Here is a 12,308-nt window from a genome sequence, read left to right on the forward strand (position 1 = left end):
TAATTGGAGGACCTCGGGAGAGAGTGGGAAGGATAGGAAAGAACAATGCCAGTGTATCAGGTGTCTAGGATTTCTCATCTGTTTTCTTCATTTAATCTGTACAAAAAAATCCAGACTTTCTCAGGGTTAAACAAGGTGTTAACAGCATGGAGGTGGATATTAGTTATTTCTGAGTTCAAAGCCCCATTTCCGTTTTCCCTGTTTGGGGATGAGGATATATTTTCCTGGCAAACCTGCCTACCCCTGTTAATCAACATTTATGCAGCTCGTTTTAGTTTAACTGTCATTTGTTGGGGCCTTTTCAACAACAACAATATGTTTTTAGGGAGGAACTATTGGCATGTTCCTATACCTTATAATTAATGAGCACTTACCTTATTTCCCAAATCACTCTATAGCATTATCTCTTTCTTAACCTCCTCATTTATGACTTTGGTATTTAAAAAAAATCCTTAACATTTGCCGACCTAAAGCTCCATTTATTTATCTATTCAACAAATATTTATCAACACCTCCCTAAGTGCCAGCACATCTTGCCAACCAGTATACCAGAATTTGTGCCAAGACATTGCCCCCTTAGCCCTCCGGGGAGCTTGGAGAAGGCACCTAGGCCTCCGTCCTCTCTGGCCACAGGGAGCCTCTTCTGTCTGTTAATCTGAGTGCCAGAGAGATACGATTTTCTCAGGCATTTTATGGAACTCTAACATGGGAAATACACATAGGCAGGAAGGAATGAAATCTGAGGAGACGCTTCATCTTTTTGAGGGTAGGGTAAGAAGGGGGAATGGAGCCCGAGGTAGTGAAAGAACGAAATGAATTGTCCTGGAAACCCAGAAGGGTTTCAAGAAGAAGGGAGTGATTGGGAGTGCCAAGTAAGATGAACCTTGTGAATGAACCAGCATGGAGGATCCTGACAGAATCCGTTTCCGTGGGATAGTGGGAGCCTCCTTGGAGGGTCTAAGAGAGAACAGGAGAGACGTCAGAGGTAGAGAGTACTGACAGATCTCTTCAGACATTTTACTGTAAAGCAACAGCGATCAGTGATGCCCCAGCTGAAAGGAGATGTGGGAGTCAGAGGAAGATTGGAAGAGATGGTCACAGGGGCTTTTCTTTTTTCTGGTTTTATTTTCACAGTGAAATAAGATGGAAAGCATCAACTGAGAGTGAGGATGAAGAGGATATGTCAGGGGTGTTAGGAAGAAGAAGAAAGTGTGAAATGTCTGCTAAGGCCTTGCTACTCAAAGTGTGGCCCTGACCGGCCCCTGAATTCAGCACAGCCTTGGAGCTGGTTAGGAATGCAGAATCTCAGGCCTCACCCCAGGGCTAGTCAATTAGAATTTGCACTGTACCAGTTTCCTAGGTGATTGATCTTCACTGGCCTAGGAAGATGAGAGTGTGGAAGGACCAGGGAGGAAGGGACTAGAAAGAAGACAGGGCGGTTCTGTGCCCTCGGTTAGGTCGGTGTATATGCGTCACAGACCGAGGAGCATGGTGGTGTGTGTCCTCCAGCTCCATGGGGGCAGGTGGAGCTCCGGAAATGAGCCAGGGCTGGTGGCTTGTCAGGCATGTATAACCAAGAGGGAAAAGCAGGTGATGGGTTGAAGGCACATGCGTGAGACTGATGATGTAGGAGTGGCCAGGGATCCTAACGAGATGAGGAGGGAGCTGTGGACATGTGGGGTGAGAAAGAGTATGACCCCTGCCTTTGCTTAAGAATTCTCCAGAGAGGGGCACCTGGGTGGCTCAGTGGGTTAAAGCCTCTGCCTTTGGCTCAGGTCATGATCCCAGGGTCCTGGGATCGAGCCCTACATTGGGCTCTCTGCTCAGCGGGAAGCCTGCTTCCATCTCTCTCTCTGTCTGCCTCTCTGCCTACTTGTGATCTCTGTCTAAATAAATAAATAAATAAATAAATAAATAAATAAAATCTAAATAAATAAAATCTTAAAAAAAAAAAAAAAGAATTCTCCAGAGAACTTGTTGAAAATGCAGTCCCTCCACACCAGGACTCCAGACCAACATATTCTGAATCTTCAGAAATAGAAATTTCTAACAAGTGCCTGGTTTCGGATGAGGCTATCTTGGGTCACACTTTGTGACACACTGATTAGCTTTAGTCCATCAGGAGTTCACGGCAAGATACTTGGCCAGACTCGAAACACAGCACCAGATGCTCTGACACCAGGATTGGGGGCCTTATTTATCTTTTTACCTGTGTCACTCCTGACATGATTATGAGGATCCATTGTTTTCGAAGATTTATTGAAAATTTGACATTAATATCTGTAAAATTGCCATTAGAAATTACTTCCTCTAGGGGCACCTGGATAACTCAGTCAGTTAAGCATCTGCCTTCAGCTCAGGTCATGATTCCCACATGGGGCGCCCTGCTCAGTGGGGAGTCTGCTTCTCCCTCTGGCCCTTCCCCCTGCTTGTTCTCTTGCTTGCTCTGTCTCTTTCAAATGAGTAAGTAAAAAAATCTTAAAAAAAAAAAAAAAGTACGTATTTCTCTAAGAGAGTGTAACATTCATTTCAAAATGGCGTTTTATCAAATTCCGTAAACATGTATTTTAAAAACAGGGAATCAGGGGCGCTCGGGTGGCTCAGTTGGTTAAGCGGCTGCCTTCAGCTCAGGTCATGATTCCAGGGTCCTGGGATCGAGCCCCGCATCGGGCTCCCTGCTCAGCAGAGAGCCTGCTTCTCTCTCTCTCCCTCTGCCTGCTGCTCTGCTTGCTTGTGCTCTCTCTCTAGCTCTCTGTCAAATAAACAAATAAAATATTAAAAAAAAAAACCAACAAAAAAACCCCCCAAAAAACAGGGAATCAGAAAAGTTGAACTGAGGTATAGTCGGTATTCCTAAAATGGCATAATTATGTGAGTGGATATTTTGTTTCCCTACAGCGAAGGATGGTGATTACTGGAGATTGCTTGTACCTGGGAACTATAAACTCACAGCCTCTGCTCCGGGGTATCTGGCAATAACAAAGAAAGTAGCAGTTCCTTATAGCCCTGCTGTTGGGGTAAGAAATCGTAATGGCTAAGATTTATTGAGCTCTCTGTGTGTGTCACACATATTCAAATGACGTATGTTTAGTCTTCAGAATGACCCTGTGAGGTAGGTACCACTATTACCTCATTTAACAGATGAGAAAACCATGGCCAAGCAAAGGCAGGTGACTTGACCAAGGGCTCCTTGTTTGATTTTATGCTACTTATTGCAAAGCTCCCTTATTGTTTCTCAGTTTTTTTGAAGACGTTCACAAGAAAATCAAATACAACTTAACAAAATCAAACTTTTATTTGCCGCATTGATGTCAATCTAAAATCTCATTTTAGAAATTTAGAAAATGAGATTTCTGTTCCATTTATCTTTTTATTTCTAGAATCCAGTATAATACTCAGTGAACATTTGGAAAAAATAATTATGTCTGTCAGGTGATCGTAGGCATTAACCAAATATGTATTAAGTACGTATTATGAGAGAGACCCTCTGCTAAAAGCTATCAAAAAGTACATCTTATTTAAGTCGGTGTCACTTATTTTGCTGGTAAGGTGGTAGTGATGAGACCAGAACTCTTCTTGGCAGGGTTCTAGGGCATTATGCAATCTTTGCATTACATTTTTGCAACCAGGGAATGGCTGGCAGGATTTCCAATAGAAAGGCTTACTTAAGAGGAGTTTGTTGCATTTTTGTGCATACAGCCAAAGTTTGGACTATAAGTACTTGGCTTTGCAAATAGAATATCTTAGTTGTTACCTGGTGCTTTGGTTTTCATTGCGTGTCTACGTACATTAGGCTGTATATGTATTAAAATCAAGAGGTAATTTTGAGCAAGTGAAACCTAGGAAAAAGTAGCCCCAGAAACAGGTTGTTAAATGTTCAATTATGTGGATCTTAGCTTTTCTGGCCAGTGTTACTTGAAGAAGGTAGTGAGTGTTATATTCCTAAATAACCAGGGGCTTGGTGGCCAGATCAAGGAACCTTACTTCTATTTGCAATGAAAGCAGGGGTATCTAGAGGGACTGAGGAGAACTGAGGTTGGGAAGTACAGGTTTTGAATAGCCTTTTATGCTGAAGTCCATGGATTTTCATAGACCTGATGAGAACTTCCAGTTTGCACAGAGAGTTGAGTTCCTGGGCCACTGGCCTCTCTGGTGGTTTGGAGATGTATATGCCTCTGTCAGTTTCCTTAGCAGATTCAAGATTCTGGAAAGCAGTCCCTGTGGTTTGGGACACCAGGACACTGAACTACATTTTGCCATCTTTCCCCAGTTCTTAGGAGGAAATTCAAGGTTTATGGGTGTTCAGTGAATACTCAAAGGGAAAAAATTAATTATAAATTACATCTTCTTATTGAGGGGAAAGATTGCCTTTAAATAAGCGGCTTTTGAATAATCTGCTTTTAAATAATCCTACAAGACTGTAAGATCAAAGCACATTTCAAACATAATGGCTTTTGTTTTTTTTTTCCCCCTTCTGAAAGTATCTTGTTTATCACAAGAGATTTGTAGGATATACTTTAATTCAGGTGGCTATACTGAGCTTATTCTATAAGCTCTAGAACTGTGCTCATTTAAAAAATTTCAGCTTTTAAAAATACACATGCCGTTTGGTAACAATATATTCTTGATTTCCTCGTTCAGGTTGATTTTGAACTGGAGTCATTTTCTGAAAGGAAAGAAGAGGAAAAGGAAGAATTGATGGAATGGTGGAAAATGATGTCAGAAACTTTAAATTTTTAAAGGAGGCTTCTAACTAGCTGCTTTTAATCATTATCTATACAATATAGTATGATGTAACGTGACCATTTTCTTTTAGATTTTGTGCAGTATTTAACACCGATTTATTTTGTAATCATTCCAATATTAATAGACACTACTTAAACTAAATAACTAGACTTTTAGGTGAAAATATAAGAACTTGATCTGTTTCTTCTCATATAGCATTCATTTTCCTACATATATTACAAGGAGGACCGTAGCAAATGTTTAAGCGATCTTGCTACTTTAGACTTAAATGCAATATTCCACGTGTTATTTACAATACGGAAACTTTTTGATTAACTCTAGCTTTTCAAAATTAATGAAGTGCTTTCATTGTCATTGGTGACGATGCCATATAGTGAATGCCGCTGAAAAGGTCAAGGGCTACAGCATGGAGTGGTGGGCACTATACCGCACGATTTCAATAGTTCAGTATAAATTGTCATTTGTCTCGTGCTGACTAGCTATATAAACATGATCATGTTAATGCATTTTTTGGATGGGAAGGAAATGCAAATGTTTAGGAAGAGGTCTTATGATGAGAATGGAAATTGACTTCTTGCTTGTACATAAGGGGCTATACTGTTATATTCAACCTGTTAACGCCACTTAAAAGCTTAAGGGTTTTCTCTTGGTTGTTGATTGGTCTAGAATTGCATTCTGAATGAATAAAGGTAAAAAAAAAATCCCCACGGTCTTTATTTTATTTTAGTTCTCTATGATTTTTAGTCTAGAGTTGTGGTCTTGGGATGAAAAGTCTTTTTCCTGTAATGGCCTCTTACTTGCTAATCCTCGCCATTTTAAAATTAATTCATTAAATAAGATGGTAATTATTTATTTGAGAGAGAGAGAGAGCAGAAAGCAAAAACATGCATGAGCTGGGGGAGCAGCAGGGGAGAGGGAGAGGGAGAAGCAGACTCCTCGCTGAGCAGGGAGCCCAACACAGGGCTTGAGTCTCAGACCATGAGATCACAATGTGAGCTAAAGTTAGCCGCTTAACTGACTGAACAAGCCAGGCACCCCTATCTTTGCCATTTTAAAATTTATCCAGTGGCTGCTGTTTGCCAAGCACAGTGCAGACCCTGTGCGTATTATTGGTGGACAAGAGTTTCTGACTCCATGGATCTAATGGATCAGCTGTGGACGTAGATTTTAAATAAATGTACACAGAAATGAATATGTAACTATCTATCATGATGAGTAAGATGGCGGGAAAGAATAGGGTGTTCAGAAAAAGAGAATGACCGAGAAACTTAAATTAGACTGGCTGAGGGGACTCAGAAATAGCCTCTTGATGCATCTAAGCCCACGCCTAAAATAAGAGCAGGTGTGGGCAATGCAGTGTAAGAGGGTGTGTGTGTGTGTGTGTGTGTGTTAGTGGTGGTCGTGGTGGTGGTGGTGTGATGGTGTGGTTGATTACTATCCAGGTAGGTTTTTGTTAATGTAATGTTAACTGTTATAATACCAAACCTCCAAATATATAATGCCTTAAGCACAATAAAAGTCGATTTTTGACTCCAATATCTGTAAGACATACCTGAAGTCACTTCTGCCCATGGCTCATAGCCCAGAGCTAGTCACATAGCTTGTTGAATCACCATCTTTGGTGGGCAGCACTGTTACTACTATAGTTCTCCTTTCTGGTTGCCAACATAGGTTCGCTCCCTTTTTCCCAAATATAGAATTCACTTGACCTCTCCGTGAGTGAGGTAACTTAAATGAAAGCTTGGAGCCTCAAGTCTGGGAATTTTGAGGGATCTCACAATGGCCTCTCTATTAGATCAGCAAGTGGCCCCTCTTCCTGTCCAAATCTACAAACCAAAAAGAGAGTTTATAGACATCTTTCTCACCCAACATAAAATAGAATAAGGTCAATATGTCAGTAAACACTCCTCCTTGGAATGGTGAGGAACGAGAGATGCACAGTATTTGCTGGTCTGCAGCAATTCTGAAATCTTGCCAAGTGGCTATTCTATAGGCCTCCTCTTCTGGGAATGGAGAACGGTCCTGGTTCCAGAATTGATTCTGGACTCTGGAAAGTGCTTCCTGTTCTCATTCTGCAAGGCCATGACATGGTGCTCTTGATCTCCCCTGTTCTTCACTCAGGATGTGGGTGGATGGAGGTGCATCATTTGGAATGTGGGAGCTCCCTGGTCATTGCAGCAGACGGAAGGAGAAACTGAAGAATCCAGAATGGACCTTTTATTGACTTAGCCTGTGAATGACATGGTGTCTGCTCTTCTCACAATCTGTTGGCCAAAGCTAGTCACGTGGGTTCGCCTAACTGAACAGGATGCAGGAAATATGGGGGAGCAAGTAGAATATCTGCCTCTGCCAGAAGACTATATACACCAAGTTGGCTGTGCACACAACTGTGGGAAGGTGGGCTTAACTCCATGTAGTCTTGCCTTTGCATCCATTTGTCATGATGAGGGTTTCAAAGGTCCCTGCTTTCCTGGTCCTGCTCTCAGCATGCTCTGATTTTATCAAACAAAGGGGCTAGAATGGAGTGCTCTTGGGAGGGAAAGTCCTCCTGGTTAGTGTTTCCGTGCTCAAAGACCTCCACCGGAATAAAACTCCTGGCCTCTAGTCCTACTTCTCACTTACTCTTTCCTGCAAAGAAGTCAGTCACTTAATTGTTAGGTGATGACAGGTAAGCTAATCTAATTGGGTGGGACAAATCCATGAAATGACTGTAAGCTTCCTTTCACTTTCTTCCCTACCCTAGGTAGAGGCAGCTCCAGACTCTCCCTGGGGTACCGAGTGTACAGACCTAGATTATTAACAGATTCTTTGTTCCACAGATCTAACATCACTTTCTCCAATTGGTTTATCAATGATAAAGCTGACTGTTAACCTCTGTCTGTTGATCTCCCATGTTTTACTTTTCAAGGGGTCCTGAGCTCAGGAATGGAAGAAATGGGGATTATATGTTGAATCCCCAAAATCTTAAAAAAAGTATCATACTTTAATACATTAGGTGTTTTTTTTCCCCAAAGGTCAAGTGGGACCAGTCCCTCTCTCATTTTAACTATCGAACTTCTCTTAATACAATCTAAGATGGACTGACATTTTTTGGAGGTTTCATGTCACATTGTTGCCTCATATGCATTTGGCATAAATGAAAATTCTGCATTGAAGTTTTTTATTTGGTTTGAAAGTAAATGTTAGAACAGGCATGAATGTGGAGGATCTGAAGGTTGAGAATTAAATAGGTTTGTGTTCTGAACAGAGCTAAATTGTTGTAGGTAACAAAAATCAGAAAGGGAGGAGACTGGGGAGTTGATTTTTGTGAAATAATGAACACATTTTAAACTTTGCTTTTTTTTCCCCCCTTCATCGACAATGGAAAATCAGACACATTATTATGGAAGCTAATCTCCACTCACAATTTGGTTTTCAATTCTTTGCATAAACAAAGATAAACATTTCTTGTAGGAAGGGAAACATGAACTTTGATATTCATATTTTATTTGCACAACCTCTGAAATCTTTCCATGATTTGGTGTTGTGGGAGGCTAAAAAATCATCATTTGTTCCAACATATGACTCAACTTCTCTTCTCAAAATTCTCATGAGGAATTCTTCTCTGGATAGAACTGGACAGCATTTGGAGGTTCTGCCTCAGAAATGTCAAGATGGAATGTACTCACTTATAAATATACTCTGTCCTGGTTTTGCTGTTCTTAGGTAAACATCATTCTAGGAGGGCACCTGGGTGGCTCGGTCGTTAGCATCTGCCTTCGGTTCAGGTCATGATCCCAGTGCCCTGGGATCGAGTCCTGCATTGGGCTCCCTCCTCAGTGGGAAGCCTGCTTCTCCCTCTCCCACTCCCACTGCCTGTGTCCCTCTCTCACTGTGTCTCTCTCTATGAGATAAATAAATAAAATCTTAAAAAACAAACAAACAGGGGCGCCTGGGTAGCTCAGTGAGTTAAAGCCTCTGCTTCCGGCTCAGGTCATGATCCCAGAGTCCTGGGATCGAGCCCCGCATCGGGCTTTCTGATGGGCAGGGAACCTGCTTCCTCCTCTCTCTCTGCCTGCCTCTCTGCCTACTTGTGATCTCTATCTGTCAAATAAATAAAATCTTTAAAAACAAACAAACAAGCAAACAAAAACATCATTCTAGGTACTTATTAATGTTCTAATTCTGTACCCTTTCTTTCTTTCTACTAGACAGTCAGCCAGTGAATCAATTCAATCATAATCTGGGTTTCTAGCATAGTACATAACCTTAGTCTTATGTGATTTATTTAAGTCATCGCAAAATTCCCTGAGAATCAGAAATGAAATCTTGCCATTTGTGATGATCTGGATGGATCTAGAGGGTATTATGCTTAGTGAAATAAGTCAATCAGAGAAAGACAATTATCATATGATCTGCCTGATATGAGGAAGTTGAAAGGCAATGTGGGGGTGTTGGGGGGTAGGAAAGGAATAAATGAAACAAGATGGGATCGGGAGGGAGACAAACCGTAAGAGAATCTTAATCTCACAAAACAAACTGAGGGTTGACGGGGGGAGGGGTAGAGAGAGGGTGGTGGGGTTATGGACACTGGGGAAGTTATGTGCTATGGTGAGTGCTATGAAGTGTGTAAATCTGGTGATTCACAGACCTGTACCCCTGGGGCTAATAATACATTATATGTTAATTAAAAAAAAACAAAAAACGGCAAAGATGTGGCTTTCCTTGGGTTAAGAGTCATCAGTGACTACGGCCTGCAGTGGCTCAGAAAAGAAAAATCACTTTATTGAAAATGTTCATGATGCCAGGGCCTACAAGGTTAATTTTGTAGGTTGCTGTATTTTCTTCTACTCCTTCTAATTTTTAACCTATCTTAGCTCTCTTTTTTTCTTTTCCCCTCCTTTTCCTTTATCCATTCTTTTCCTTTGAAGATTCATTCAGCAATTACTAAATGCTCATTCTGTGATCTTGACCAGTGATTGTAATAACACATCTCCATGATCTATGGCCATGACCATTACCATGGTAGTCACCACCATTATCAAGCATATATCTTGTGCCACACCCCTGTGCTGGGCATCTGAATGAAATGCAGTATTTTGAAACCCCACCAGGAAGCTGTAAGACAGGAAGTGTTGCAGCATTCCTGTCTAACAGATGAAGAAACAGATTCAGAATTTAAGTTAAATTCCATACCTCACAGAGCTAAGAGTATGTGGTAGACCAGGATTAAAATTCATGTCTGCCTGACCTCAAGTCTATCTGTTTTTACCTCACCTCACTTCTTTAGCATGATCGCAAAAGGGTTATATTCTTGATTAAACATACCTTTGTTTTAAATTCCTTTGACTACTTCACATATGCTGATCGCTATACTTGGGGTTTCTGGGCAGGTTTATTACCTACCCTTTAAAGATAATTTTAAAACATTCTGCAAATAAATACAACCAGCTCCTGTTTTATAGCTTCTTGCTAGGTGGAATTACTATGAATCTAGTTAGTGTGATCCGATTCCCAGTGGACCTGGTGATGTTTGGCACTGATATTATGCTTGACCACAAATTAATGCTGCAAAGAGACACATGGCATGTCCAGTAACCTACAGAAGAACATGACAGGTGAAGAGAGGATGTGGCATGACAGCTGCCTCTTCGTCCCTCACTTCCTCCATGGGCGCAGAGAATTCCTGAGAAGCTGACCAGAGCAGGTTCTGGTTGCAGAAGTTCAGTCCGTCTTGAAGTTGTAGTCAGGGCGGACTACAGTGAGATGGAGAGGGAGGGTATAAAGTGAAGTATTAGGGTTCCTGAAATCAGACAGAAAATTGATGAAGACAATGCTTTAATAAAGGAATAAATGAAGGGGCACAGGCCCTTAGGTTCAAGGAGGCTATCCGTGGATAGTGAGGATTCTGCTCCGGGACATGGTTCCTGGCCAGTCTATAATCCAGTCTGTAATCCTGGCAAGAAGGGGCCTGTGGTGCACATATTAAGTTAATGAATATATGTAAAGCACTTAGAAAACTGCTTGGTATGTAGCAAGTGGTCAAAAATGTAATTACTTGTACTCAGCAACACTTTATTATTATTCAAAAATGTGTGGTTAGGAATGCCTGGGTGGCTCAGTCAGTGGAGGATACAATCCTTGGATCAGGTCAGGATCTCATGGGTTGGGGGATCCATCCCCATGCTGGACTCCGTGCTCAGCGGGAGCCTACTTGATAGATTCTCTCCCTCTGCCCCTTCTCCTACTCTGACTCTGTCTCTCTCTTTCTCTTTCTCTCAAATAAACAAATCTTTAAAAAAAAAAAAGGTGGTTATTTTTATTACTATTACTATTGTTGCAAGATTAAGTTATGAGATTTGCTACTTGGAAACTGGGACCATGGGAGAAACCCAGGTAGAAGACCCACAGGTGGGACCAGTGCTTGGAATTGAGGTGGAAACCCAGTTATTGTAAGAGTGATGATGTAACATAGGGGAGTAGATAAGATAAAAATATACCTATGTGACATCAAGATCGGTCTTGGCGCTCACAGTTCACGCAAGTCTGTTGATGGTATTCAGTCAAGAGCACAAATAAAGAGGCATAAAATTGGCTGGACCGCTTGCAAAAGGGTATTCTTTAGTAGTAATGTTAGTATCAACTCTAAAGTGTTTGACTAACTGAAAAATAATTTAAAGAATTACTTGTATTGTTTATACTCATGGCTGTGAGCAATATGAAGGTCAGATGATACAATGAGAAAGATAAAACTATAATGAATTTATACTTCAGAATTTGTGAGGTTAGTGCCCAACATGCTCTGTGAAAACTTAGTGTTTCCGAAATGTTATCATCCAAGTGTCATCTGCTGATGAGAGTGACGGAAGCTGGAGAGACTGCCCAAAAGCTCTGGGTGATTGGATGTGCACTTCTATCTACAGGTCCTTGTCCGAGGAATGAACATATGCTCAGAGACAAGGTGGGCAGCCTATAGTTGAACTAAGATGTTCCAACATTAACCTAAAAATAAAACCAGAGCATTGTCAACAGCAAGCAACCTGAAACTGTTGGAAATGTAGTGGGAAGAAAACACGTCATGAAAGACATCCACACGAATAACCTTGCCCCTTTACTCTGTCAACTTTATAAACACTTACCCAGTTACCTACGGCAGTTGCTACAAAACAAGAAGAAAGACAGTCTTTTTCTCATACTTTTTAAAAAAAAAGATTTTATTTATTTATTTGACACACAGAGAGAGCGATCACAAGTAGGCAGAGAGGCAGGGAGAAAGAGAGGGGGAAGCAGGCTCCCCGTTGAGCAGAGAGCCCCATACGGGGCTCAATCTCAGGACCCCGAGACCATGACCTGAACAGAAGGCAGAGGCTCAACCCCATGTGCCCCTCATACTTTTTTTCTATACAGTTTCTCAAAATTTAACTTACTGGCTCTGTGTCTTGAAGTTGATCTGGTTGGAATCCTGTTCATAGACTTAAGAAAACTGACACGTGAATAGGATATTTGACAATTGCTAAAACAGCACAGTTGATTATTAGAAGATAAAATGTAACACATGTATAAAATCTGTATACCAGAAATTT

The 12,308-nt window shown here is 41.2% G+C and overlaps 1 protein-coding gene across 1 annotated transcript in view; it reads left to right on the forward strand.

Annotated features, from left to right (window-relative positions):
* The window catches only part of CPE (carboxypeptidase E), a 106,083-nt gene extending 100,637 nt beyond the window's left edge, over window positions 1–5,446 (forward strand). Inside the window, exons 8-9 of the mRNA XM_032863705.1 lie at window positions 2,899–3,017; window positions 4,642–5,446. Coding sequence (XP_032719596.1) covers window positions 2,899–3,017; window positions 4,642–4,740 — 218 coding nt within the window. The 3' untranslated portion in view covers window positions 4,741–5,446. The remainder of the gene's footprint in view (window positions 1–2,898; window positions 3,018–4,641) is intronic.
* Window positions 5,447–12,308: the final 6,862 nt, after the last annotated feature.

The sequence above is a fragment of the Lontra canadensis genome, unplaced genomic scaffold, assembly GCF_010015895.1.
Source record: "Lontra canadensis isolate GAN:19392208 unplaced genomic scaffold, GSC_riverotter_1.0 scaffold1, whole genome shotgun sequence".
NCBI lineage: Eukaryota > Metazoa > Chordata > Mammalia > Carnivora > Mustelidae > Lontra > Lontra canadensis.